Source organism: Pipistrellus hanaki, assembly GCF_964339955.1.
Source record: "Pipistrellus hanaki genome assembly, chromosome: 14".
Lineage (NCBI taxonomy): Eukaryota > Metazoa > Chordata > Mammalia > Chiroptera > Vespertilionidae > Pipistrellus > Pipistrellus hanaki.
Window position 1 is genome coordinate 45,262,084 of NC_140516.1, and position 27,855 is coordinate 45,289,938.

The 27,855-nt window shown below is 44.8% G+C and overlaps 2 protein-coding genes across 2 annotated transcripts in view; one reads left to right on the top strand and one right to left on the bottom strand.

Moving 5' to 3' along the window:
- Positions 1–448: 448 nt before the first annotated feature.
- TECTB (tectorin beta) lies at positions 449–17,512 on the top strand (the record flags this gene model as incomplete). Its single annotated transcript, XM_084904035.1, has 10 exons — positions 449–524; positions 1,158–1,348; positions 2,155–2,297; positions 2,403–2,475; positions 7,181–7,284; positions 7,429–7,512; positions 11,515–11,677; positions 13,183–13,255; positions 14,300–14,332; positions 15,773–17,512. The coding sequence occupies 10 exons, from the start codon at positions 449–451 to the stop codon at positions 15,820–15,822; spliced, it is 990 nt and encodes a 329-aa protein (XP_084760161.1). The 3' UTR covers positions 15,823–17,512.
- A 2,849-nt stretch (positions 17,513–20,361) lies between these two features.
- Positions 20,362–27,855, bottom strand: part of LOC311632687 (guanylate cyclase 2G-like) — a gene marked incomplete at both ends in the record, with an annotated part of 38,313 nt that continues 30,819 nt past the window's right edge. Inside the window, 6 exons of the mRNA XM_084904391.1 lie at positions 20,362–20,466; positions 21,676–21,767; positions 22,730–22,828; positions 23,934–24,108; positions 25,465–25,657; positions 26,911–27,051. Coding sequence (XP_084760517.1) covers positions 20,362–20,466; positions 21,676–21,767; positions 22,730–22,828; positions 23,934–24,108; positions 25,465–25,657; positions 26,911–27,051 — 805 coding nt within the window. The remainder of the gene's footprint in view (positions 20,467–21,675; positions 21,768–22,729; positions 22,829–23,933; positions 24,109–25,464; positions 25,658–26,910; positions 27,052–27,855) is intronic.

The following is a 27,855-nucleotide window of genomic DNA, read 5'->3' on the forward strand; positions in this document are numbered from 1 at the left end:
TGATTTTTTTACAGCCTTATCACCCCACATTACCCTTCCATCCCCCCCACTCAAACCCTCACTCCCCCCTGTTGTCTGTGTCCATTAGTTTAGGCTTATATGCATTCATACAAGTCCTTTGGTTGATCTCTCCGCCTTACCCCAACCCTCCCCTACCTTCCCTCTAAGTTTTAAAAGTCTGATGATGTTTCTCTGTCTCTGGATCTGTTTTTGTTCATTAGTTTATGTTGTTCATTATATTCCACAAATGAGTGAGATCCTGTGATATTTATCTTTCTCTGACTGGCTTATTTCGCTTAGCATAATGCTCTCCAGTTCCATCCATGCTGCTGCAAATTTCTCGCTCATGTTTCTGACCTAGAATGATCGAGGCTCAAGCCCTGGCAGGACTGTGAACAGCTGGCCAGCTCGGTTTGGCCACCTGGCCAAGACCAGGTTCTGAGAAGCAATGGTGGTGAGGGCCTTCGTTCTGCTGGCCGTCTTTGTGGGAGCCTCTGCAAAGTCCTGCACTCCGAACAAAGCAGGTATGCCCTGGCGCTAGGCCGTCTTCCCTGAAAGTTCCCTGAAACTTCCCTTTGCAAAGCTCAGAGCTCTGTGCGTATAGCCAAGTAGAAGCACTTAAGCCATGAATTATTGTTTCACATGAATGGACATTTCTTAAATGAATGGACATTTTTTTATTTTAAGTTATGTGCTTATTTTCATGGAATTTAAAATATATATACAGGGTTTCCCCCAAAAAATATACCCACTTTTTTTTCTGATAGGTCAATTGAAGTTTCTTTTCAGATTTGGAATTAATAATTATTCAAAGTGTGTGTACATTTTGGGGGATACCATTGATTATATATATCCAATCAATCCAATCTTGTTTCACAGATAACATTCCTTGAAATAATTAAAGTTTAAAAGTGGGGGAATTTTGAACACATATTAAGTATCATGCAGATATCACACAGATGTAGCAAAAACTATAAAAACTGGAACTTGAATAACTGGGGTTTGGGAAAACTTTTGTCACAGCCCATGAAGAATAACAAGGAAAGTGTTTCTAACCAATTGTTTTGCATGTTCAGGCATCGCTAGAACCCACTGATACTTATGCAGATTACTATGATCGCGATATATGATTTCCAACCCTCTGTATCTCTTTCTAGATGTCATTCTTGTGTTCTGTTACCCAAAAACCATCATCACCAAAATCCCTGAGTGTCCCTATGGATGGGAAGTACATCAGCTGGCCCTGGGCGGGCTGTGTTACAATGGGGTCCACGAAGGAGGATACTACCAATTTGTAATCCCGGATTTGTCACCTAAAAACAAGTCCTATTGTGGAACCCAGTCCGAGGTAAGTTCAGGCCATAAGATGAGGAGTCAGTAAGATGAGAGCTGGGCCCACGAATAAGATGTCTGCAGTCCATCCTTAGAAAGATTTAGAATTGACCCATTTCCTTTTAAGAATTAATCTCATTTTCTGAGATGTCAATGTCATTTAAATTCTTCTCTTCTGACTAGCTTAGGTGACTCTTTGGATTTGAATTTTATTCTCTTAATTGGTTGCCAGAGAATTTTATTCTCTTAATTTTATTCTCTTAATTAGGCCACCTTCTGTGAATAGAGCAACAATACATTCTCCACCTTTACTTTGCTTTGAGTTCTGGAACCTGTGCTCAAAAGCTGCCACTCTTCCTGGGTTGGATGGGTGGGACCTCCTCTGCCCCAGGCTTTGAACTGGAGGTAAAGGGCATTGTAAAGGAGTAACCAAACTACAACACAATTCACAATTAGGTCTTGTGAACTACCCAGGAAAGGTCATCAGAATTTAAAGGAACCATAGACAACCTCTTGCATATCCTTAATGACAGAGGAGAAATCTGCAACTTCCCAATAAAGTCACTAGTTGGAGTGGATACAACATTCAGCATACAGCATTCAACTTAAAATATTTTAAACAATCGTAGTTGAATAGGCACAAGAACTCTTTATAAAAATGATCAACCCACCCAGACAAAAAGAATGGGTGCTGCTCTCAATGGCAGACATTTATGTCTGCCCATGGGATATTTTTCTGAGCCAACTTCAATCACTTTTCCCAGAATCCTCCTTCTCCTCATGGGTACAGGTCCACCTTAACTGCCTTCTTCCTTCCTCCAGTACAAGCCCCCCATCTACCACTTCTACAGCCACATTGTTTCCAATGACAGCACGGTGATCATAAAGAACCAGCCCGTGAACTACTCCTTCTCCTGCACCTACCACTCAACCTACTTGGTGAACCAGGCTGCCTTTGACCAGAGGTAAGTTTCTTGCAGAGTAAGGGGCTGGCTGCCTTGCATATGCTCTGCAGTCCTTGTCAATCAGGCATGTTTCAGTCCTTATGCAAAATTCTCTCCCCTTTTCAGAGTGGCCACTGTTCACGTGAAGAACGGGAGCATGGGCACATTTGAAAGCCAATTGTCTCTCAACTTCTACACTGTAAGTGGTCTCCAGGTTCCCATGACCGCCCTGTGGCCTCTCGAGGAGATGATGGGATCCTTCCTTGGGATTCGCTCTTCCCTAAGCTCTATGCAGAACTCCATTCTTAAAGTCAAGCTGAGATGTAAGCTTTGGACTAGCTTTAAACCTCTTTAAAAACTACACGCAGCAGGAAGGCAGATTCATAGACTGGATGGAAGAGCTGAAAGGTACTACAGAGAAAAGAAGTCAGCCTTCCTATTTCATAGATAAGAAAATTGAGGCAAGAGAAATTCTGTGAGTTGCCAAGGGTCAATAGACAGCAAAACAGCCAATGTCTAACTCTTAGTCAAGGTTAGTTTCCACTGCAGCCCACTCTAGAGATTTGCATTTAGGATCTAACTTGTGTTAAAACATTTGCACAGAGTAGGGAGCTTCTTGCCTGGGCCATGGCTAAGGAGAGAGGTGGGACTGGACTCTGCTGCCTAGTTCTTAGGTCTACAAAGCCCTTCACTCCACGGGCTTCTTCATTGACTAATTTGGGCAGGCTGCCTATGTTGACATTGACGTTAAAGGCACAGTTTGATCTCTTGAAATAAGTGCTCCAGAGAAACTAAAAACACCACAGCCAATAGCCCAGCTGCATTTCTGTTATGAAGGGGTGCTTTGTTTTTTTTAAAACCTGCAGTTTTTAGGGAGGAGGCAGATCTATAGCGACACTAGCCCAGGAGGCTAGAGGAAGACGCAAACAGAAATAGAGATCTTTAAAAAAAAACTAGAAGATATCCTTAGAGTCCATCATGGCCAAACCATTCATTTCACAAAGAAAACAACTATATTACCTGGAACCCCCCTGACCTTGAACTCTTTGAACTTGCTTTATTGACTCCCTGGAAGCTATTAACCTTGCTGAACTCAGAAGGAAAGAGCTAGAAAATACCCTAATATTACCTGGTCCATTTTATAGATGAGGATTTGAAGCCCAGAAGGCGGAAGGGACTTGACCCAGATCCCAGAGGTAGTTCAGAGCAGTGCCCAGTCTGGGACCCGGTTCCCCTAACCCTGCTCTTTGAGGCAGACTGACTACAAAGGGAATGAAGCTGAAGTTTTACCACCCCTCACTTGCACTGACATTTTTCAAGGCCTTGTGTCTCATTTTTATAATGAAATTTTTGAGTCTTTTAATTAATGAGGGCATTCCAAATTAAATAAGCTTCAAGGTCCCAGAAAACCTCGCTCAATCTGTCCTTGGCCACACACACTAATGGTAAAGTCCTGAATAAAAAGAACCCCATTAACCTCAGATAGCCCCTGGGCCTGTGATCAGGAAGGTAAATGGAGTGATGAGAGCCAGGGTGATGAAAGGATACACCAACCACAGCAATAACTGATGATTGTTGTTTAGAGAGAAAAACAGGCTTCACACATTGACAACAGTCTCAGGGGATGTTCTAATGACAGGCTGTCTTTACCACCAAGTCCCTGCACGGAAGTACGTATTGTTATGTTAACCAGATGAAATTATAGATATCAGCCTATGAAGATTTTACAACAGTAGGAAAAGGAGAGGTAACAGGATTGTTGAAAATTATCACCTTCCATCAGTCATGTTGGGCTAAGTTTCAGACATAAATATCAACATTTAGAACTGGAAGAAGTCTAATCTTTTTTAAGAGGGGGAAAAAAATTATCCCCAGCATCGCCCAGGCCATCCTCTGGGCAGAGCTATAGACTTCACAGGCTGCCTCCTTGAACTGTTCTAGAAATGAGCCTTTGGTCTCCTCTGGGGCCCACCAAGACCTTTACAGGACAAGCAGGCTCTGCAACGAGGGGGCTCTGATGTCACAACAGAGATTTTTTTCATGCTGATTAATAGTCCCACTGTGGGCTGTTTCCTATGCCTGAACCATGCAGTTGGTATTTTCCTTCTCCCTTTTTCCACTTTGAGAGCATTCTTGTGTGTTTCTGAAGCAACAGCTGCTCCCTGCATATATTTCCATCAAATTACCAGTGACAGAGCTGTGCCCTAGATTGCACAATGGAATCAATGCTCTGCTAATTGCTTAGGATCCTGAGAACTCCAAATGCTGGGCTCCAAAAACACCGGTTCTACTCAGCATTCTTTCTCTCTTCTCACCCTATCCCTCCCACCCACTTCTACCAATGGCACATGTTTGGTATTCTTGGCAAAAACTTATTTTGACTCCCAATCCAAATTAAAGGAAGGTTGTCAGCTTACAGAAGTAGTCTAGCTCTGTGGTTAAGAAATAGGCTTTGGTGTCACACCATTGGTTTGAAAATCTGGTTCTACCATTCCTAACTGTGTGACCTTGAGCAAGTTAGTTAACCTCTCTGGGCTTCCACCAATGTATTTGTCAAATAGGGATAATATAGTATTTACCCCATGGGTTTGCTATGAGAATTAAATTAAATATGTCATTATGTAGCACTTACCAGACTGCTCAGCACAAGGTAAGTGCTTATGAAAGTAGCCATTCTTATGATTTTAGCCTTTGACTCCATTTAAAGTGGAAACTCTGAGAGCTTCTAGAACAAGCATTGTTACCTTTATAGGGTTGAACATCAATATCAGTGTGGGATTAGGGTGACACATTCAATCGAAATAGTACTGACCACTCCTTTTAGATAGAGACAAATGAAAAAGCTTGGGATGGAACAAATATAAGCAAAAGGTCAAAATCATAGACTTCCAGACTCAGAACAAACCTCAGAGGTGATCAACCTTGACTTTCCATGCAAAGTCTAAAACCCTTCTCACGGTTGCTGAGAGGTGTGCTCCCTACCTCTTCCAAGGAGAATGGCAAGCCAGGCCTTTCTGTTTTAGATCAGTGAGTGCTATATGACATCCTGAACTCTGGCCCATTGGTGTTGGTTCTGGCTTCTGGAATCATGCCATGTAATAATATTGCTGATAGTCCTTCAACTATCTCCAGCTTGTCTTTCCCAAGCTAAACATCTTCCCACTATTGGTCCATTCATCATCCTAGTTACTCTGGATGGGCCACTTGGTCAATGTCCCTGTTGAAAAGCAGAGCCAGAACTGAAATGTTACATTCTAGAACTTATCAGACCAATGCAAGGCATAGAGAGTCAGAGATCTTCTAGATTCTGGAAAATTCTAGGAATATGTTCTAGGACAATTTTAGCTGTGGGTAGTTTTCTTTCTCTGCTATCTCACATTGAGCTTGTGAACAAAAGCAACTCTCAGAATTTGCCCACGTGAACTGCTGTTCATCTAAATGTGCCCATCTTCACTAGTGGTGACTTAATCTTTTGATCAGGTGAAGGGCCTGAGTGGCATGATTTTTCAAGTTGCTCTTTCATCCTATTCACTGAATGAGTAGTTTATGGGGTGTGTCTGTTTCCTGGGATGCCAAAACAAATGCTACGGGTATTATAGGGGAAGCTATCTGGGTATAGGTCCCTAATTGTCATGCTATAAAGAAAGCAAGGGAGTATCATGCTGAACAGTGAAGAAACTGATCATTAAAAGTGTTTTGCTTTAGAAATTGAATCAACAGTGTAGATTTGAAACAAAATCAGGCAAGTTCCTCTATCCCTGTGATCAGCAAACTGTAGCTCTCGAGCCACATGCGGCTCTTTGGCCCCTTGAGTGTGGCTCTTTCACAAAATACCACAACCTGGGTGAGTCTATTTTGAAGAAGTGGCATTAGAATAAATTTAAGTTTAAAAAATGTGGCTCTCGAAAGAAATTTCAATTGCAGTACTGTTGATACTTGGCTCTGTTGACTAATGAGTTTGCCGACCACTGACTGCACTATCCCAATATTCTGCTGGCAGAATCCTAGGAGATGGAGCTGGGAGGAGCAGCTCTTACTTGGTTGGGGACTATTGTGTGGTCCCCAGGTAAGGTCCCACGTTTGCAAATAGTCTCTTGAAATATGACAAATCTCAGAAAATAGCAAAAAACATTAAACACCACTGTTAATCTGTCACTTTGATGCGCATATTAAGCTAGTAAGTTACCCGTGATTAAGAACTTTCTTGTTTAATTTATGCAACCACTTATATAGTGGAAGGGACTGACACATGGGAAGAAAACATCTGATTTCTAGATGACTTGAGTCCAGGGGCCCTGGCAAGACGTGCAATCAGTAAAATAATGTTGGAATTGCTAGGATATGATTCTGAGGCCTCTCAGCAAATTCTCTGAATTTGAACCATGGGAAGGGGGAGGGTAAAGTCCATTTTAACTAGATATCCTTGCTGCCACTGTTTACCTATTGCAGTTCTGCAAAGCTCCAAGTCCACTAACCTCGATATTTTAACTAGTATCTTGGCTTAGGCTTATTGCTCCTATTGACAATGTCACCATCAAAGAAAAGATTTCTGCAAGTAGGAGAAGGCAAAGGTTATTCCTATTTTGGAGATGGGGAACTTGAGGCCCAGGTTAGTGGGGGGAGCCAGGATCATTCCAGGATTCCTGTCTCGTTCCTCTTTGGCACAGATGAGACATACAGTGCGTGTCTCACTGTGATCAGCCAATCCAGACACGTGCTGTCCTCATCAAGGGGCGCCAGCATCCGGGGAGGGAGAGCTTTTCTGGTCCTGGGGGTTTCTCACTGTGGTCTCCAGTGCCTGTGCCCTTTGGGTTGATCCCCACCCTGCCCCCATCCCAATTCATCTGCTCCTGCCGAGCCCCGTCTGAGAGGTCATAATGCCCAGTGTCAATTTCCTCCCAAAGAATGCCAAGTTCTCCATTAAGAAGGAAGCCCCCTTTGTGCTGGAGACCTCCGAAATCGGTTCAGACCTGTTCGCAGGAGTAGAAGCCAAAGGGTTAAGCGTTAGGTAAGTATGTGTCCTCCATTTTATATGTTTAAAGACAAAGAAGAGAAAAGCAAAAAGATTTTAGCCGAGAGACTTTCCAATCACCAGATGTTTTGAGGCATACACCTCTCTGGCTCAAGCTGATGCATTTTGTTTCATTCCCAGGTTTAAAGTGGTTTTGAACAGTTGCTGGGCCACACCCTCGGCCGATTTCATGTATCCCTTGCAGTGGCAGCTGATCAACAAGGGGTAGGTACTGCTCCCTGGTGCCCAGGCGACAGAGGTGGGGCCAGGCAGATCCAGGGCTCCTCTGGCTTGGGATAGCTCGGGCGGAAGAGATAGGACCTCTTGAGTTAATTAGTGACATTCTCCTTGCTTCCAAGCTGAGTACCGATACTAGCAAACATTTATATTGTGCTTTCAGATAAGAGGTGCTGTTTTGATTTCTTTAACATATATTCACTCATTTGCCTTATAACAAGTAGGTATTGTTCCTACCATCCCCATTTCTCAGATGAGGAAACCAAGGCACAAAAGGGGTTAAGTGATGTCACATAGTTTGTATGTGGGGAGGGGACATGTGTTCAAATCCAATGAGTCTGACACCAGAACCCTGATGAGGACTAAATTAGATAATTCATGTAGAAAGCTTAGCATGGAGTACCTAGTCGGTGTGCAACTGATTTAAATAGTATCGTCATTTTTATTATTAATTCATTAGACAATGAAGAGCTCAACATTTTTGAGCAGAGGACTGAAGTATTGGAATTGCTAAACAGAAAGACAAGTCTGGAAGTTATGCATAGGATGGTTGAGAAATAGTACCTGGCAGGTGGAAAGACCAGGTTACTTAGGTACAGTGGTGGCTATTGAACCAAAGGTGACAATACCTGAACCGAGGTGCAGCCATGTGAATGGATGATCATCCAAGGGAGGGAGGAATGGTAAAAATTTAGCATCCAATTGGCTATGCTGTGCAGAGAAGGGAGGAATGTGTGACAAAGATGGCTTTGTATTATTGAGTCTGCGATCTTGAAGGGGAAGAATTATTTGTTGGTGGGTGCTGGGGATGGTGCTTTCTGGATAAGGGACTTGGGATTCTCCTTGAGCACAGGGATGACAGGTCAAGCTTGGGATGACAATTGCTCAGAAACACTTAGAATTGTAACTTTGGAAAATAGAGGCGAAGTGGAGCTAGACTGGAGATTCAAGTGTCATCTCTAGTAAACACAGAAGAGCCCTCCCCAGACCAAAGCAGGCCAGTTTGCTCTGGTTATTTCCAGAACCCAGCAGGGCGCCAGTAAACACTGAGGTCAGGGGCACAGATGATTAGGTAATAAAGGCAGAGCCACTTTGGACCTTTAACTCTTTTGTTTTTATTTAACAAGCACCTGTAAAGCACTTACAACATACCAGGCATTGCGCCAGCCAGGTGCTTTGCAAATATTGATTTATTTACATTTCATTAAACCCCTGTGAAGTAAGTAGTATAATAACCTCTACTTTAAGAAAACTGAGGCACAGACAGGGTCAGAAACTTGCCCAAAGTCCAGAACTAGTAAGAGGGTAGACAATCCAAGCTCAGACGTGATCTCCCGGGGGGGATGAATAGGACAGACCTGTAGACACTCTTCTGAGCAACCCGGCAAAGCCTCCTGCAGAGATTGGAGCTTAGTGTGGGTGCGTATTTCACATCTGTCAGTGAGTGGTTCATTTCGGTTCTGTTGATAATGGCACAATCAAAGGACCTCAGGGAGATTCTGAAATAAATCGTTGGCCTACCAGACCTGAAATTACCTCCGGGCATTGGGAACCTCTCAGACAATGGCCACACAGGGGCATTGCTACATCATGGGATTGCCTACCTGCAGAAAGTGCTGGGGCTGTTGCTCACCTGACAGATGTGCAATGTGAAAGGAAAAGGAATGCTTGGGTTTTGGAGTAGTCTATGCAAGTGTCCCTCAAACTCATGTGTGCACAGGAATTACGGGGGGAGAAGGTGTGACTGTCACACATGCAGGCTCACTGTGAACTTAACACAAAAGAGGGTCCCTGGGTGGGCCTGGGGAATCAGCATTTAAGCACAGCCATAGGGAGGAAGCCCTGATCTATTCCCATCCCCTCTTAGTGGAAGTGGCCCTTGAGGTTGGGGATGTATATGACATGCATGAAGACTAGGCCAATGGGGAGAAAGAGAAAGTCCATCCACAACCTCCCAGATTCTTTGGGGTCATATTATGCCTTTTTAGAGGAAAACCCACTTTTCTTTTCTTTTTTTAAAAATACATTTTTATTGATTTCAGAGAGGAAGGGAGAGGGAGAGAGAAATATCAATGATGAGAGAGAATCACTGATCAGCTGCCTCCTGCACGCCCCTGCACTGAAGATCAAGCCTGCAACCCAGACATGTGCTCTTGACCAGAATCGAACCCAGGATCCTTCAACCACAGGTCGATGCTCTATCCAGCTAGGATGGAAAACCCACTTTTCAAGAATGCCTGGCAAGATCAGAGTAGATACATCATCAGGAAGTTTGATCCTATGTAGGGAAAGAGACTCCCGTGGTGATTGTGTGGAGACCTACCTATGGGCATTCCACCATCCAGAGAGATCTGGCCCAGAGGAGCAGGTACCACCGTCATTGCCAAGAGGCAGCAGTGCCAGGGCCTCTAGTCCTGCCCATGACTTGCTACCTCCCCACCCTCCTGACACTCTTACATTGTTTTCCACTAGCTGATACCATGCCTTGGACACTTCGACTACAGGGAACTATTTTAAGAACTCACATCTTGAGTTTGTACAAGAATCTCAGGTTTGTTGACCAAATGATCCTCTGAGAGTCTTGTTTCACAGCTCAGAAAATGTCCCTGGCTCTTTCACTGCTCCGAGGCCACCACCACCCGAGGGCCCAATACAAGGTGCAGCGTTCAAGCCTTCCTCCACTGACCAATTCTCAGAGTTAACATTTCTTCAGCCCTGTCACTGACTCAGCTCCTGATGTCTGGTTCTGGTGGGAAGGGATGGGAAGGTACATCATGAAGCTCCTCTGAGTAGCTTTGGCCAGTGGTCTGAAGCTTTTGAACCCACAGCCCTTTTCCACAGAGGACAGATTCCAATGCTCCTATCACCTGCAGACAATGAACCCCACACTCACGTGGGCCTTGCTTGTACATTCCCAAGAATGACTAACTGTCTGCTCTCAGCATCTGGTTGAGTGTCTGGGACTTGAATAGGGAATCAGTATGTGTTTGGTAAATGAAAAGTGTTTTTGCTTAAACCAGGGTTTCTGGACCTCAACACCATGACATGTTGGGCTGGGCCATCCTTCCGTGTGTGTGTGTGTGTGTGTGTGTGTGTGTGTGTGTGTGTGTTGGGGGTGGGAGGGGAGGGGCGTATGAGCATTGCACAATGTTGGACAGCATCCCCAGCCTCTGCCCAACTAGATGCCAGTAACACCTTCCCCAAGTCCTGACGACCACAATGCCAAACAGCCCCCAGGTGAGAACAAGTGGCTTCACCAAATGCCCATCTGTGTCATTACTTTTTCTCGTTTGGGACTTATACATAAACAACAATACAGAGAAGAAAACAAAAGCTGCCCATAATTCCCCACTCCATCATAGCCAGGGTGAGCATTTAGATGGTATCCTTTCAGTCATTTTTTTCTGTTCTTATATTAAAAGTATGACCACATTTTTACAAAGGCAATGATATAATAAAGCAGGTAGGGAATTTAAATAGCATAAAGTAAATTCCAATGCCTAGTGGCAAAGCCTCGTGATGCACTCAGCGACTTGAGCTGGGTGTGACTTGGATGCAGGTGGCGAAGGCAGCACCTTGGAAAATGCTGTCCCGGTACCGTTGTCTCTCTCTTTACACCTGCAGGGAGTCTGTGCATACCCAGTCTTGGGGAGGCAGGGGGGGGGCTTCATCTCAGGGACTGCACTCCTTTGGGACAGATATGAGGTGCCCTAGCAGGTGGGGGACTGCTCATAAGTACCCACACCGGATGTACCTGGCTCTAGAGTGGGGAGGACCACACCCATCTCAGAGCTCCTCACCTTGACCCCAGACTCCTGGGGATGAGTAAGATGCTGCCAGTCACAGGGCTCCGGAAGGATAATGGGCTGTGTAGGAACCCCGAAAGTGGTGTTGTTGTGCATGAATGTGCCCCAGAGGCCCTTGCTCTTTCACAGGGTAACATCTTCTCTCCTCCCTCCCCTTCTCCCCGCCCATCCCCATGTGCTTCAGCTGCCCCACGGATGAAACGGTCCTGGTGCATGAGAACGGGAAAGATCACAGGGCGACCTTCCAATTCAATGCCTTCCGGTTCCAGAACATCCCCAAGCTCTCCAAGGTGTGGTTACACTGTGAGACGTTCATTTGCGACAGCGAGAAGCTCTCCTGCCCAGTGGTGAGCCACCCCTCCCCACAGCGAGAGCGGTACAGGGTGGGGGTGGGGGGAGGGCTGGCATTGCAGAGGCTGTATTTTTAGCTGGGTAACTGTAACCAGACCAGGGCAGGTGAGTGCTGAGGACATTCTGGAGGAAAGGACACTGAGTGTGGGGCAGACATTCTGGGCCCTGTCCACCCTGCCACCAGGCTGCACAGTCTGGCACATGTCACAACCTCTGGAGCCTGGCTCTCTCTTCTCTAAAGTAGAATGGTGACCAGTCACAGTGACCCTTTCCTTTTCAGAGAGCCAAGGGTAGGTAAGATAAAAGTGATTCCAGACATGGAAATGCTTTGAAAAAGGTAAAAGCACAGGGAAATGTGAAATCTCAGTGGTAGCAATAGCTTCTGGATGGAAGTCAAAAGGCAGGTATTTTTAGCTCTTGACTCAATAGTTTCCCCTCCTTAGCCCCTCCCCACACTGAGACGTTTCAACAGCATCTATCAACAGGTGTAGCAGATTTGGAGAGAGTTTCATTTCGACCTGATGTGACCCTGCTTCTCTGGGCAGTGGTTCTAAAGAGTGGACCAGGGCAGCTTCGGTATCACCCCTGGACCTGCGAGGGATGGAAATCCTCAGCCCCGCCCCCAGACCACCTGATGCAGAAACTCTGAGTGGGCCCCCCATCTATGCTCTCCCAAGCTCTTCTGGTGGTTCTGGGTCACCCTGAAGTGAGAACCTCTGTGTAGAGACCTAAAGGGTTACATCCCAAACGGTTACTTCTCAGATCTAAAAAGCTTGGTGAGGAGGACACGGCATTTCTGAAGGGGGCACTGCTCACTGGCCTGTGGTAACTAACAGACATACGATCATCCTCTGATTCACTTGGCCAGAAAATGGTCACGTGTGAGCACAAACAGAGAAAGAGAAGGGAGCAAGAGACATACAACAGCTGATAATGGGATAATTATTGTCATGACATTTAAAAAAGAAAATGAATCAGAACACACTTTGAATGAAAGTGTCCACCTCTCCAATCACTCTGCTGAGAGTGACTGTAGGAAAAGCCTTTTCTCTTTCTCTTTTAATGTTTTTATTGATTTCAGAGAGGAAGAGAGAGGGAGAAAGAGAAACATCATGAGAGAGAATCATTGATCGGCTGCCTCCTATACATCCCTTACTAGGGATTGAGCCTGCAACTTGGGCATGTGCCCTTCACTGGAATCAAACCCGGGACCCGGGCGACGCTCTATCCACTGAGCCAAACCGGTCAGCATGGAAAAGCCTTGATTCTTACCCCTCCCCCAAATTGCCCATCCCTCCCATGCCAGCTCGAAGAATCAGTACAGTAGAGCATTCCTCCTTTCCCCCAGTGAAGGAAGGGCTGCAGATGTCTAAGCTGTTTTTAAAGAGAAGGTAATTAGTATCTGTTAGCTGGGGAATCTGGACTCCATCAAGTTTGTGGCTGTTCTTTTAACCTCTCACCTTTCTCTCCTGTGTCACCTGCGCGCCTCCTGGGTCCTCAGACTTGCGACAAGCGGAAGCGCCTCCTCCGGGACCAGACAGGGGGCGTCCTGGTGGTGGAGCTCTCCCTCCTCAGTAAGCGTCCCTGTGGCCCACGTGGTTGCCCCCGCTCTGGGCTGCGTCCACAGGCACAGGTGGTTGGAGCATTTTAACTGAATTGCCAAACCAGTTGTGCCTGTAGACACAACCTGCACCTGCAACTCGTGGCTTCTTAATTGGGGGATGGATAGTGCATGCCAACCCAAGGAGTTAAGATTAGCCGGCTGCCCTGTGGCCTGAATTCCACTGCTCGGGAGGAATTAGGATGTGCAAAGCTTGCAGACAGCGCATGCCTGCCGTCAACAATAATAATAGAAAATGAAGTGTGCTGGGAACATGCAGTGCGAGTCAACACACTTTTATTGGGCGGCCAGAAGTCTGCCTGGTCTGGGCGGGCGCTGGGGGTTCAGAAATAGAAGAACCCCACATGGGCTTTGTCCTAAAGAACTTAGTATCTAGGGAGGAGAGTGACTTTAAATGCTAAGGAAAGGGAGATGCTATCAATGGCATTGGGGAAGAGGGCCATAGGGTATATGACAAGGGATTCAACCTAGTCCGGGGCTTATGGAAGACCTCTGAAGATTACCCACCTATGGCTGGGATTGGGGGTGAGGGACAGTAATCCAGGCTGCCACCAGATGTTTTTATGGCCTGCAAGCCAAGAATCTTTCTATGTGGTTGGAAAAAACAATCAGAAGACTCATATTTCATGACACATTAGAATTATAGGAAGCTCAAATTTCAGTGTCTATAAAGAAAGATTTTTTTGGGCCAAGCCACATTTGTAGAGCTGCTTTCATGCTTCATCCACAGCGGCAAGTGGTCGCAATAGAGACCACCTGGCTCACAAGGAGGAGAATGTTGACTACCTGGCCCTTCCCAGAAAGTTGACCAGCCCCTGCCTTAGAGAGCGGAGGAGAAAATGGTGTGAAAGTGAGCCGTTGTAGATCCTGCTAGAAACTTTGTCCCAAAGGCCCCCAGGGAACCCCATGGTTTAATGAGGGGAGGAGACAACTTTGTGTTGTAGAAACATAGCTCTGACCTTAAACCTTCAGCATTCTCTCTCTTTACTCACTACAGGCAGGGGATTCTCGAGTCTCTATAGCTTCTCAGGTAAGGAGAAGAGGCGCCTCTGGGAAATGTTATGGGCAAAGCTTTGAACAGGCAGATATGTGTGTTAAAACAAGCTTACTTTTGGCCCCAGCAAAGCTTATAATAGTTTAAAAAATAATAATTCTTTAAAGTAGCGGTTGCCAACCTTTCAGTCCTCACAGACCACCAGTGGTCCATTGACCACAAGTTGGCGACCATTGCTTGAAGCGCACCTGAGTGGGGCAGAGTGGATTGAAGTAGAGCAGAGAGAGAGGGGCCAGGGTTAAACTGGATGGAGCAGAACCAAATCCCACTCCCCAAGTCTCAGCAAAGACACCACCAGATGGCCTTGCTTGTTTCTTGCATGTAGAGAACAGTTCAATGATTTTCAGTCATCTGTTCATTTAACAAATATTTGACTTCCTGCTATGACTCTGCCCCTCATTCACCTTGGCCCAAGATCCTTGGGCAATGACCTCACCCTTCTATTCCACATTTTCCTCTATGAAATTGGGCTAGTAATGGCCCCTATCACACATAGCCATTGTTTGGATTAAATATTAAGGATAAGGGCACCAAACAATGCCCAGCTCACAGCAAACATCAGTAATGATTCGCCATAATGACTATAACACTGCATCAGGTGCTATTCTAGGCCATACAGTTACTATAGTGAGGCTGGCAAGGCCCCTGCCCTTCCCAATACCTGTGAAGTGTTGGGGTGGGGGTTGAGGTTGGGAGGAATTAGCAGCCAGGGAAGCCTTTCAGAAGAAAAGACATTTCGCCCAGGCCAGGGATCTCACCCGAATGATGAGAAGAAGGCAACTACGCAAGGAGCTGGGGTAAGATAGTTCTATTTATTCACAAACCCACAGATGTAGAGTGTGTTCTTGCAATGACATGAAATCATGTAAACTGATTTTTTAAGACTCTAATTCCACATGCAAAAGAAGTTGTACAGCTAAAGCCCTGAAGAGAAATACACCATCTCTGTCTTATCCAAGGTCAGATTTCCTTCTGCCAGAGGTGCATATCCCAAGTTTATCTGTTGGATTCTTTGTACTGATGAGAGTGAGCAACACACACCCCAAAGGATAGACAAAGCAGACTTTGTATAAAATATGTAGAACTTATGAAAAGTGACTCGACAACCCCTAGGTCAGTGGTCGGCAAACTCATTAGTCAACAGAGCCAAATATCAACAGTACAACGATTGAAATTTCTTTTGAGAGCCAACTTTTTAAAACTTAAACTTCTAACGCTACTTCTTCAAAACAGACTCACCCAGGCCGGGTATTTTGTGGGAAAGCCACACTCAAGGGGCCAAAGAGCCACATGTGGCTTGAGAGCCACAGTTTGCCGACCACAGCCCTAGGTGGACGCCTTTGTTAACTTTCCTGCTGAGTAGTCCTGGGTCCTTGCAGAGCTGTTTCTGAGTGTGCTGCCTCCTTTGGTCCACAGATGTTCTCTACCACCTCGTGGTGATGCTGGGGATCTGTGCCGTGTTATAGGAGCCAGGCAGGCAGGCAGCTGCAGCTTCTCCGTCCAAGGTCATCTCTGTGGATGACACACTCAACATCTGTGCTGCCAGGAAGCACACACAGAAGACCGCGTTGTTGGGGAACAGGCAATAGTGTTTTGCCAAGTACGTGTTCCAAGGATTTGTGTGAATTTCAGTGATTGTTTTCCTTTGGTGCCCCACTTCCTCTTGTTACTTCCTGTGGCTCTGAGCTCCTGGAGTGTCTCCCCCCTTCCCCCGCTCCCGGGCAACAGACCGGGGAGCCTTCTCTCCCTAAACTCCAGGCAGGGCTGTGGTGGACTCCTTTACAAGTTCTCCTGATTGTAAAAGACCAGCACACCCAGCCAAGTGCAGCTGAACATGTTGAGGGGAATACAGGGCACAGCCAAGTCAGTGCTCAGCACAAGAAGGCACAGGAAGAGCCAACTTTGACAAAGAGGCCTTTGCCATTGATGCTGCCGATTCTAATCTGAGGATCAGAGCTGAGCCTCAGGGGTTCCAATCTTTCAAACAAAGGTGTGGGGTTCAGGGTGGAATAGAATAATTTTTGCTCAAATCTGCACAATATAAAGGGAAATAATTCATGAGCTCCTCCAGTGCTAACCCAACTAATCTTGTTATAGTGTTTCTTAAATGTGTAAACATGACATAGGTATACACTCATTTTGATTGCTGATACATATTTCTAAAATCGAAAGAAAAATACAAATTAAAAATAGGAATACAGCTACAAAAAGAATAAAGCTCACGTGAACATTAATTTCACATAATGTGGCATTGACTACATGGAGCTGTTGCTTATGGCATGACTACAGAGTGGCAGCCATGACAGTTTCTCTGGAGCTCTTGAACCCCGTCCTACCATAGGCCTTGTGATTGTCACTGCTCTCTTTTTTTCTGTTTGCTCTACTAAGAAATCCTCGTTTGTACAGATTGGTCTGACCTCATTTAGCCTCTACTTCAACATTCAAACATCTGTTTTGTCTCAATAATGTATGATCAATAGAATGGAACCAACAAAGAAATTCAGAAACACAAATACAAATTTTGGCCAGTGTTATCAGTGTTATCATGAATCCTCATGATAACACTGATAACACTACACTCTGCCACCCCCCTCCCCCCCAGTGACTCAGAATATATTGATATTAGTCATTTTCATTGTCAACAAAACAAAAACTGAATAAAGCAATCCTGGTAGGGAATTGGCAGATCCCTAGGGAATTGTAGACTCCAGTTTGAGGCTGGAAACTGAGTGAGACAGGGAAGGTCAGAGGTCCAAGTTCTTTTCTTAGCCTTGTACAGACTTAGTTAGTGGGCTTTTATATATTTGAGAAGTTTTGATAGATAGTTTGATGGTTCTTTTACAATTATGTTAATGAATTCAGAAATGAAGCTAGTCCTCCAATCTCTGGAGACAGAGTACATGTTTGTTTAGCAACAGGCTAGATTAAAATGGCTCATTGTAGTGTAACCTGTACATTAAGAATTTGTGTAGTCAGGAAGAACAGGAGACATATTGTATTGGTTCTAGCAAAAACTCTCAAATAGCATACTCAGAACCATAATCATCATCCTTGGTTGTCAGAGTAAAATAATGTTGTATTTGTTTTGCTTTACTTTATCCTAAAGTTTAATGATCTTGTTCTCTACCTGGTGCTATGGAATAAATAAAATGCCTTAAAACAAACAACATGTGACTAAGCTCACAGTGTTAATATATCATGTTGGTAGGTAATTCCAACACCCCCCGTGCTTTCTACAACTAGAGCTTTAAGACTCACATATATCCTCACAGACCTTGTTTACATTTCAAATTTTCTAGTGTTGGGTTTCTAAGGCAAGGAGGTAAAGCCATTTAGTATGATTAACATTTTAGGGGAAATTCTTTTTGGTTACCCCATCTCTAAAGCCCTAATGTGTATCATCAGCGACTGGATGTGTTTTGTCTTCAAGTTAACTAACAGCCCTATGATGGCTGGTTACCCTTCACATCTCGTAGCTTCTCTAGTAAGTAAGGTGTTAAGAGAAAGCATTCCCCAACAGTCTCTCTTGCAAGTTGCCATTAGTGCTAAACATAAAAGAGTATTTAGAGAGGAGGAAAGAGCACATTCTCCCTCAGATTTTAGAAAATTGCTCTTATCAAGATTCCTGATTATTACCCCTAAAGACTCTCTCTCTCTCTCTCAAAACTTGAATATATATTATAGCATTCATGTGTATATATTTAGACATATATCTTTACACATACATATATACTGAGTACACATCAGATCAATCTCTATTAATTGACAGATAGAGATTAGATTAGAGATAGAGATGGAGAAATGTTTATTTGTGTACTCAATATATATGTATGGGTATATTTTCATGTATATATGTATATATACACATGTGTATGTATGTGATATCGGTGTATGTATATGCACATGCATGTGTGTATGTTTTGTGTGTGTGTGTATGTATGCCCAATATTTATGTTAAAATGTTCAGTGAAAAAGGCAGAAGTAGCAACATTTTTATTATATGAATATGACTTAAGTAAATATGTGGGCTAGGGCTAGGAGGAAACGCATTCCCTAAAATTCAAAGATGGGATAATAATAGACAACTCCATACCCCTTCCCATTCCCACATCTGTGTATCATCATCTAAAGCTCTTTTAATAGTAACATTATCCGATTGCTTAGTTACTTCTACACGTTTGTGCATACCTTTCTTAGTCCTTAATAGATTGCATTACTATTATTTATGCCCTCTTTTTCCAACTAAACAGAGCTAAAGACCAAAGAAAGTTTCATTATTTTCTTGTGACCCCCAATGTGATACCTGGCACAGAGTAAGTGCTCAATAATTCTCCTTGAATTAATTAAATGTTCAGGTGGATGGATGAAAGGATGGAAGGATGGATGGAAGGATGGATGGAAGGAAGGATGGAGGATGGATGGATGGGGACTGGCCCATTTCTCTAAGCAACTTCAGAGCAGAACTTGCCTTATTCCCTTTCATGGTGGAGCATGGTGTCTGGGATCTAGAAGGCCCAATCCCAAACAAGGGAAGAAGTTAAGAGGCACGAAGAGATACATGTAGGCCCACTGTCGCTATGCCGAGGTAGCAGGGGAAGGGCTCTGTTCCTACGTATAAATACCTCTGCCCTCCCCCTCTCTAAGCATCAGTCAAAAGCTTTCCCCTTTGATGCTGGAGGCTTTTGGAGAGCAGCCGAACCCACTACAATGAAAATGGAATCGTGCTGCAGAAAGCAGAGTCTGCGCAGGCCCTAGAGTTTAGTCGCTCACCTCTGGGCTGAAGAAAAGTTCTCGGATGGAAACGCTCAGGAGCTTGATGGAGGCATGACCATTTGTAAAACACTTCCCTTGTCCTCTAGTCAGTTTGGTTTTAAACACTCTCAATCTCCCCAAAGGTACTTTATTTACCTATGCAGAGTTCAAAAATACCTCCACAAAGGCCATGCTAAAAACAAAACAAGCAAAACCTCCCCATCCCCATTGGCTTTCTTCCCCTCTTCAAACATGGGAAATTCAACAGGAAGAGGTCTCAGACACGGGAATGAGACATCATTGGAATTGCTCTGCCATGTTCAGGGGCAGCCCCGAGGAAGATCATCTGGACATGAGGAGTTGGAAGGGGGAGAAAAAGAAGGACTGCAAATGCATTCGTGGTTCAGCATCTATTACAGAACAACGGAATAAAACCACATGGAATCCTCTTCTCTGTGCAAAGGGGGAAATATGCACAGCAGGACAGGTGGGCTCATTCATCATTGTCTGCGGGAGATTACCCAAACAATTAAACACATCCTAAATGAATGAAAATATCTACTTAAAAACCAAGCCATGATTGCATGCTTTGCCCAGGGGATAGGAAAGACATTAAGCAATGCATTGAGGATGGGACATGATCCATTTGGAAGTTGCCATGTTCCCAGAGGTCAGGGCTGCAGACCAGGCCTTCTGGCCACTGACTGCAGGTGTCCTGTCTGCTTGGAGTGTCCTGGCCCTCTTGGATTTCTGTGATCGCCTCACACCTTAGGTAGAACTTTATCCCCTGCAAACATTACTCAGAAGCCTTCTGATAGCTCCCTCTCCTTACAGGCTGAGCAGCTGATAAAGAAAATAAGCGCTAAAGGTTAGGGAGCAGCCACCTTGCAAAGGAAGCAGACAGGGCCAGACCTGTGGGTGGCCCCTCCTCCAGAATGAAACTGGGTTCACTGCAAATTCACAAGCTAATGAGCCGAAAATATTTGGCAGCTATGACAGGCTCCCTGGCAGGGCTGAGAGCAACAGCTCAGCCCTGGCCCCCCAGGAAATGAGCTCACTACATCCAGCTCATCCAACTCCACATCTGCTCCAGGCCACGGAACCCTGGGGTGGGATGAAGAGGCCAGCTAGATGGCGCCCCCTACAGAAAGGCTGACTCAATACCCAGGAACTACACCCCAGAAAAGGTATATTTAATGCACCCCGTGGACTTCCATGGGGCCCCACAGACAACTTTAAAGAAAATACTCACCTCAGAAGAGCTCTGGGACTTCAGCCTCTTCCTCAGTAAATTCGGGGAGTGGGATAGAGAAGCCTTCTTTGCCTTTCAACCAGAAAGTTGTTTGTTCTCCTTTGCCCTGTGGGAGGCAGGGCAGACAGTTAGTGACTCACAGGAAAGAAAGGCTGCCATTGAAGTGTGGCCTCTGAGCAGACAAGCCTGGTCTCCCTTGCTTGTTTGCTGAAAACATTGTTTGTAGCCAGAATTGAAACTAGTCAGTAACTGCCTCAATGAGAGAAAGGCCTAATTATAGATGAAATGTTGATCATTTCCTTGAGCTTTGCTAATGAGCTTAGATGGACAGTCATTGGTGGCCTAGGGGATAAGGGTGAGTGGAAGCTAAAGTTTGTTGCAAAGAACACCTTTAAAAATAATAACAAATACGTTGAGGTCTTACTATGAGAAAGATCTCAGGTGATGCATCTCATAGACATTGAATCTTTATATTCACCCTTTGAGGGAAGTATTATCACCATTCCCATTTTACAGATGGATAAAACCAATCTCCCCAATCATACAACTAGTACTAGTAGTGGTACAGAATTCAAAGCTAGGTCTACACTGCTGCTTTCTAGAAAATTCTTCTTCTTTTCTGAAGTCAGTTGATCAAATACAACTACCAGGGCTAGACTCAGCAAACTGAGAAGCTGAGGCACCCTCTTCCCTTTTACTTCTTTCCCTGGACCCTCACACCCACCCAAACACTCAATGCCACAGTTAGCACCCGCCACTCCCACTGTGAACATCTCCAAGAGGAGAACCCCCTTCCCACCCGGACAGGCAATGCTTATCACAAAGTGGAACCTGTGTCATGGGTGCCAGCAGAAGGCAGAGAGAAAGGGAAGGGATATTTAAATGTACAGAGATGGGGGCTTACTACCCCCAAGCCAATGGGTTTCTATCCCCTCTGCCTGGGCATGTTAGGCTCAAGAGAAGGGGTATAGAAGAGCTATGGGTGCTATAATGCTTGGGCTTGCATTTGCTGTTGCCTTGAGACTAGTCTAGGAAATTCAAGCAGAAAGCAGGGGATGATCTCTGGCAAGAGAAAGGGACATTCCACTGGGATTGGTCTAGGTGGGAGATAAGATGTCTCCTGTCCTGAACTCCATATTTGACCATTTGAGAGAATGGTACAGTCTTCTCTGAAGGAAGACCTGGTAGTCATAGGGGCCTCCATATGGACCTTAGGTGTCTCCACACCCCTCAACAAAGAGATTCCCTCATCCTGTCAAGTCCTCAACATCTCTATTAGAGACCCAAAGGAGCAGGTGGATACAGTTGGTCTTACCTTGACTGAAATGGTTCCTCTCTTTTGCAAATTGTACCCTCCCAATTCCAGCAGGGCGCCGGCAGTGCTCTGAGAGACGTGAATCCGGAGAGCTTCCAAAAACCAGTGATTGTCTAGTTAGTCTTGGTTGTGACCTTGTACAGGTTCAGTGGGGCAAGCACTGCTATGGCGAGAGAGAGCGCTACCCTGCCCAAATTCTTGGACTGCCAGAAAATTGTAGGCAACCTCTCTGAAGTCTGGGGCACTTGGGCTGGGACATCCCCCATACCACCACCACCACCACCACCACCACCAAACAGGCATTGCTCAGGCACTATTGGAAACTGCTCACACTTTGATATGTTCAATCTATGACCAGAACACAGAACTGCCTCCATATGCAAGTGGGAACTCCATAGGGCTGGGCTCCACTTTCAAAATGTATCCTAAAAATTTCTACTTAGAAGCTAAAAGAGGTTTTATCAATGCAACAAAACTACTGTAAAATAAAACAATTTGCTGTCCCCTGGAACTTCTGGCCACAGGTCTGTTCAGCAACAACAAAACTATACATCAGAGATGGGCCAGTTACCACCTACAGGCCAAATTCAGCCCACCACCTGTACCTAGAAATAAAGTTTTATTGGAACATGGCCATACCCATCAGTTAGATATTTTCAATGGCTGCTTTCACACACAATAGCGGTTAAGTAGTTGCAACAGAGACTCTGGCCAATAAAAACTAAAATATTTGCTGTCTAGCGCTGTACAGAAAAAGTCTGCTGCCTCCTGCTCTTCATTTAAATGACCTGATTGTATATGTACCTGGCTGGCTAGAATGGAGAGTTCTGGAAGGGGACAGGTTGTTTACATGGCTCTATAGAGAGGACAGTGTGAAACTCCACCTACAAAGCTTGCAACCGGTGTTGCCTTGAAGTGGATAATGATCTTCCCCTGGAAATGGAAACCAGCAGACAAAATGCAAATAGGTATTCTAAAAATACCCTACAGTTAAAGACAGGGGCCTGGAAGGACAGTGACACTGTGTTTACCACACGCTGAAAGTGATACCCACGCAGGCTGCTGCTTTCCATTCTGGAGGCCATGTTCACGGTGTCTCCAAACAGACAGTATCTGGGCATAGTGGTTCCCACCACACCAGCCACCACAGGACCTGCAGAGGGAAGAACCGATGGCCATTCCCAAGGACTGGACTCCACGGGACACATCGAACCAACAAATACAATTCAATCAATGTTGAAGGGCAAAGCTTGGCAATACTAGCACATAGGGATTACAAAGAGGTAAACTGCAGAACCCGCACACTTCTGGTAGAAAATAACATAACTAGTTGTTATGGACTGAATGCTCATGTCTGTCCCACGTTCGCATGTTGAAGCCTAATCCCCAAGAGTGTATGTGGAGGTGAGGCTTTTTGAGGTTATTAGGTTCAGATGAGATCCTAAAAGTAGAGCCCTTAGGCTGGGATTAGTGCCCCTATATGAAGAGGGAGAGACACCCCAGTTCTCTCTCTCCACCAGTGAGGACACAGACAGAGGCCACCATCTGCAAGCCAGGAAGTGCTCCCACAGAGATTCCATGTTGGAATCCTGATCTTGAACTTCCCAGCATCTGGAATTGGGAGAAAAATACCTGCTGTTAAGCCATCCAGACTATGGGATTTTGTTATAAAAACCAGGCTAACTAAGACAGAAATTAATGATAATATTATTCATGCACTGAAAATGTAAGCAAAGCAACAGCAGCACAAACTTGGGGCTAATTCATTCTGATTGGGGCCAGGTTTTACCTTAGTAAAGCCATAAGAATAGGTAGGGACAAGTATAGCTATACAATTTGCAGGTACTGGTCAAAAAGGGAAAATAGGAGACCCCTCATTCAAAACTGATCAAGACTTTCTGAAGAGGGACAGAAGAGCATTGAACCTCTGCACGAGTCACATGCCCATGAGTTTGTCAGAAACAGAGCAGATCAAAGGGCATCAAATACAGAGGCATGGAGGGAAAGCTGCCCAATGGAATCTCCTTGTTTCCCATCTCCTCCTCATTTTTGGTTCACCTTGAAGCTTTTGTGTCCTTGTTACCAAGCAATCTAGCTAACTGGAAATATACATGTGAACATAATTCAACCTTTTATTTCCTTAATGTGTTACCATTTAGCTTCAGGGTTTCCTAAAAGCCATGCACCTAGGACGTGAAACCGGAACTACCTGCCACCACACCTGGACCATGAGGCCACCTGCCATCAGTGCTGTCTACCTGTGTGGAGGCCGATGCGGAGCTTGAGCTTCTCCTGAGGCATGTGCCCGATTTGGAAGTGGACGGTGGCACTGAGGAAGTGCAAGGCCATGGTGGCAATCTCCTCCACGTGCTGAGCTCCATTGCGGATGGGAAGCCCACTAGCCACCATGTATGCATCTCCAATGGTTTCAACCTGGAAACAAAACAATGACGTGGCATTGTGTCTCCATGAGGGTGAGGTGGGCAAGATTCCCCATTATGGACCCCTGCAGCAGGTCAAGGCCCCAGACTTTGAAGGATCATACTCTCTTACCTCCACTCTATCAAAGTCCCAGCATTTTATCAAATTTGCCCTTCTCCAGGTTCAAAGCTTTCCTGCCCCAAGCCTTCCTCGCCACAATCACTGCTTTCTTCTTTGAAATCTGATAGTGGTGGTGACCCTTATTGCCAACCCACGTTCAAAACCAATTAGACAAGCAGCAGTGTACTGATAGGGTAGATCTTGAAGGTTCAAGTGGATCCATGTATGTATCTGTCTGATCAGTCCTCCTCTCTCCCCATCCTCCTAATAAAATCAGCTTTCAGATTCCTCCTTCACTACAGAGAATAAATGACATGTCTACATTTAAATTTTCATAGAGCCCTTTCCAGATACATTTGCATTTTAGCAAACTCCAACGATGATGTGGTCAAATGTGGAATTTCAGATTAACAGGTGGTACTAACACCTCTGTCTCCTGGTTACCATGAACTTGCAGAGTTAGCTAGCCCACAAGTCTAATTACTTCTATGCTATCTCTCCCCACCACAAGCACATTTAGAAATACAAATTGATTCTAGATTGGCTCATACAAAATCTAACTGCACAGATAGCACTAAGAGGAAACGCCAGAGGAGGCCCCCTTGAGTCAGGTAGGTTCTGTTGAGCATAAGTGATCTGCTCTTTGCAATTATCCATGCCATCCTTTCCTTTGTCCCGAACAGAGGCAACAATAATTGGGAGATAATAATTGAGGATATGTCACCGAGAAACATGACTATGCTGTCCTCCAAACCTCCCTGGCTCCGGGGCCATAGAACACCCCTAAAATCATGGTCAGACTGCTACACTGTAGTTACCCACCAAGCATGAGTGGACATGGCCACTCTGCAGTCATGATCTGGCCTCAGCGGAAAAGTCAGAAAATACAACTGGCCATCCTCATCACCCGCTGACAGAAGGCCATGCACATTTTTGTTATCCTCTCCCACAGCCATTTTCATTCTAGGTGACCCTGTTCATCCATCCCCACGGTAGCACTAGGCAGCGGGTCAGAAATGAGTTTTCTGGGAGATAAAATAATGGAAGAAAACAGAGGGAACAACTGATACTTCCTGGCAAGTACATACATCTCTGATTAATCAAGCCCTTTTCCAGAGAACAAACAGGAATAAAATATTGAGTTTCTGCCATGAATTGAGATTGACTGCCAGCATGAACTGTGCCCTCCTCCTGGTTGCTGTCTAGGGCCAGTTCACCCTCATTCAACCCAGGACCAAGGCATCTCACCTTATATACGTCGTACGTTTCAATGATGTGATCGAATAAACTGTAGAGGTCATTGAGGAGCTTCACAACTTGCAAGGGAGAACTGAGAGAACAGAGTTTTGTGAATCCAACGATGTCAGAGAAAAAGATGGTCACTGACTCAAAATGTTCTGGTTCCACGGACCTTCCAGCTATGAGCTGTTCTCCAATGAAGCTGAAACCAGAGAAAAGAACAGTTACTTAACAGTGTCATATTCATGTTGTCTCCTACAGACCCCTCCCTACAAAGTCACCCTGGTAGATCCTTTTGCTTCATTGGCATAGGGTTTTTTTTTAATTATTAATATTAACAAAATCCATCAGTTAGAGGGATTCTTCTAATACCTGCTTCTCCACCTGCATTTTGTCTAAACAAGTATTTTAATTGGGGAAGGGGAGGAACCGATCACATAAATGCTGGTCACAAAAAGATTTTCTCCCTCAGGGCACTTTATTTCCCCCTATGGTTATATAATTTGATTATAAAGACTTGGTCTGCAGATGTGGAAGCAATGAAAGCATTCACTGACCTATAAATCAATATTTTTACTTCAATCTACCAATTTCACATTAACACATTCAAAGCCTCAACTCCATTTCTTTGCTCCAGACATAGAAGAAGGGTGCAGAAATTTTAACAGAAGAGAGTGCACAGGTGAAAATAGAGACAAAAAAAAGAAAGCAAGTTTTAAATCTAAAGTCATAGGTATATACTGTATTGTATTGTGCAAAGGTTTGGATATACAATCTGAAATAGTGGGAAGGTAGCAATTGACTAGACTCGTGGATCTGGCGCGCCATCTAGTGGTCACTCTCCTGTTGGTGCATCCACCATCTTCCACGTAAAAAACCTAAGGTCTCATCACCCCAAGTCAAATCTCCTTCCATCACCATTTATCCCTCCTTTACCCTCTTCCTTTGAGTGGTGAACACACAGTGCAATATACAGGTGACTATTAAAAAATAAATTGTGTAAAAAAACTCATTCCTAACTAAGACACCAAGTGCCTGGATTTTGTAGTCATTTGACATATATGAATAAATGATCTGAGAGTAAACTATTTCATTTGGGGAATTTTTATGTAAACTGTATTTTAAAGATTGATAGAAAAATGAGCAAAGCTGGTCAAATACATCCATAAACACCTAAATTCAAAAATAAATAAAATAAGTTATAGAAAACATTTTAGATAAAAAAAAATAAAAGATCTACACTCTCTATTCCTATGGATTCTAGGTCTTTTGCCTCCATCTCTCTTTAGAGGGTACCAAATTACATGCAAAATGCTTGTTCCATTTTAGATGAACCAGGTGTCCTTTTAAAAAAAAAAGGACAAAGAAAATATTCTCTTAATTTGAGGCCACTTAGGTGGTACGATGCTGTTGCCCCTGGGTCTCTTTGTGAAGGCTCCCAACACTCTGGAATACCTGGGCAGTATTGTGGACAGGAGCTTATCCACCTTCCTCTTCTCTGCCATCATCTGGTTGGTCCTCTCTTCCACCACCTCCTCCAGATGATTGGCATATACCTCCAGCTTGCTCACCATACTGTCTAGTATGCTCACGTGGCTTTAAAAGAACCCAAACGTTAGTGTCTTTTGCTAAGAACTTCAGGATCTTAATTGAGCACAACCTCCAACTATACATTCCAAGAAAACATGTCTCGCCCTTGAGGTTTCTGACTTCAGGTTGCCAATGGGCAGCAGTGAAGTGACAATGGCAAAAAGGCCATTTGGTAGGACAGAGCCTGACCTTTATTGGCTCTGAGATCTCAATCTGTATCCTTTATTCCTCTGACCTCAGTTTTTGCATCTGGATATATATATATATATATATATATATATATATATATATATATATATATACACACACACACACACACACACACATATATTCACCCTAATACGCAAATAGACCAAAAAGTGGGACAACCAACCAACCAGTTGCCATGATGTGTGATGACCACCAGGGGGCATGTGTGAAACATGGTCGAAATCGGCCACAGCGTGGGTGCCAGACTAAGGTGGGGCACCGGTCACTGTCATCAGGGCAAGCCTCTGTTGGATACTGAAAATTCTTTGCTCCCACACACCGTGGTCCTGCCAGGCATTTGCACCTGCTGCCTGCACCAACCCTGCTCATACCTGCAGCCAGTACTGGAGCCACAGCTCGCAATAGGGATGATGGCAGGCAGGAGACTGGAGGCCGAGGTGAGAGGAGCTGGGCAGGGGCATGGAGGATGGGCTGAGACCCACTCCTGTGCCCACCACAGCCTTGAGGCCCAAAGTGCCTTTCAAGGTGCACAAATTCGTGCACTGGGTCCCCAGTTTTAAAATAATTATACATAGTTTACAGGGCTATTCTATGGATTCA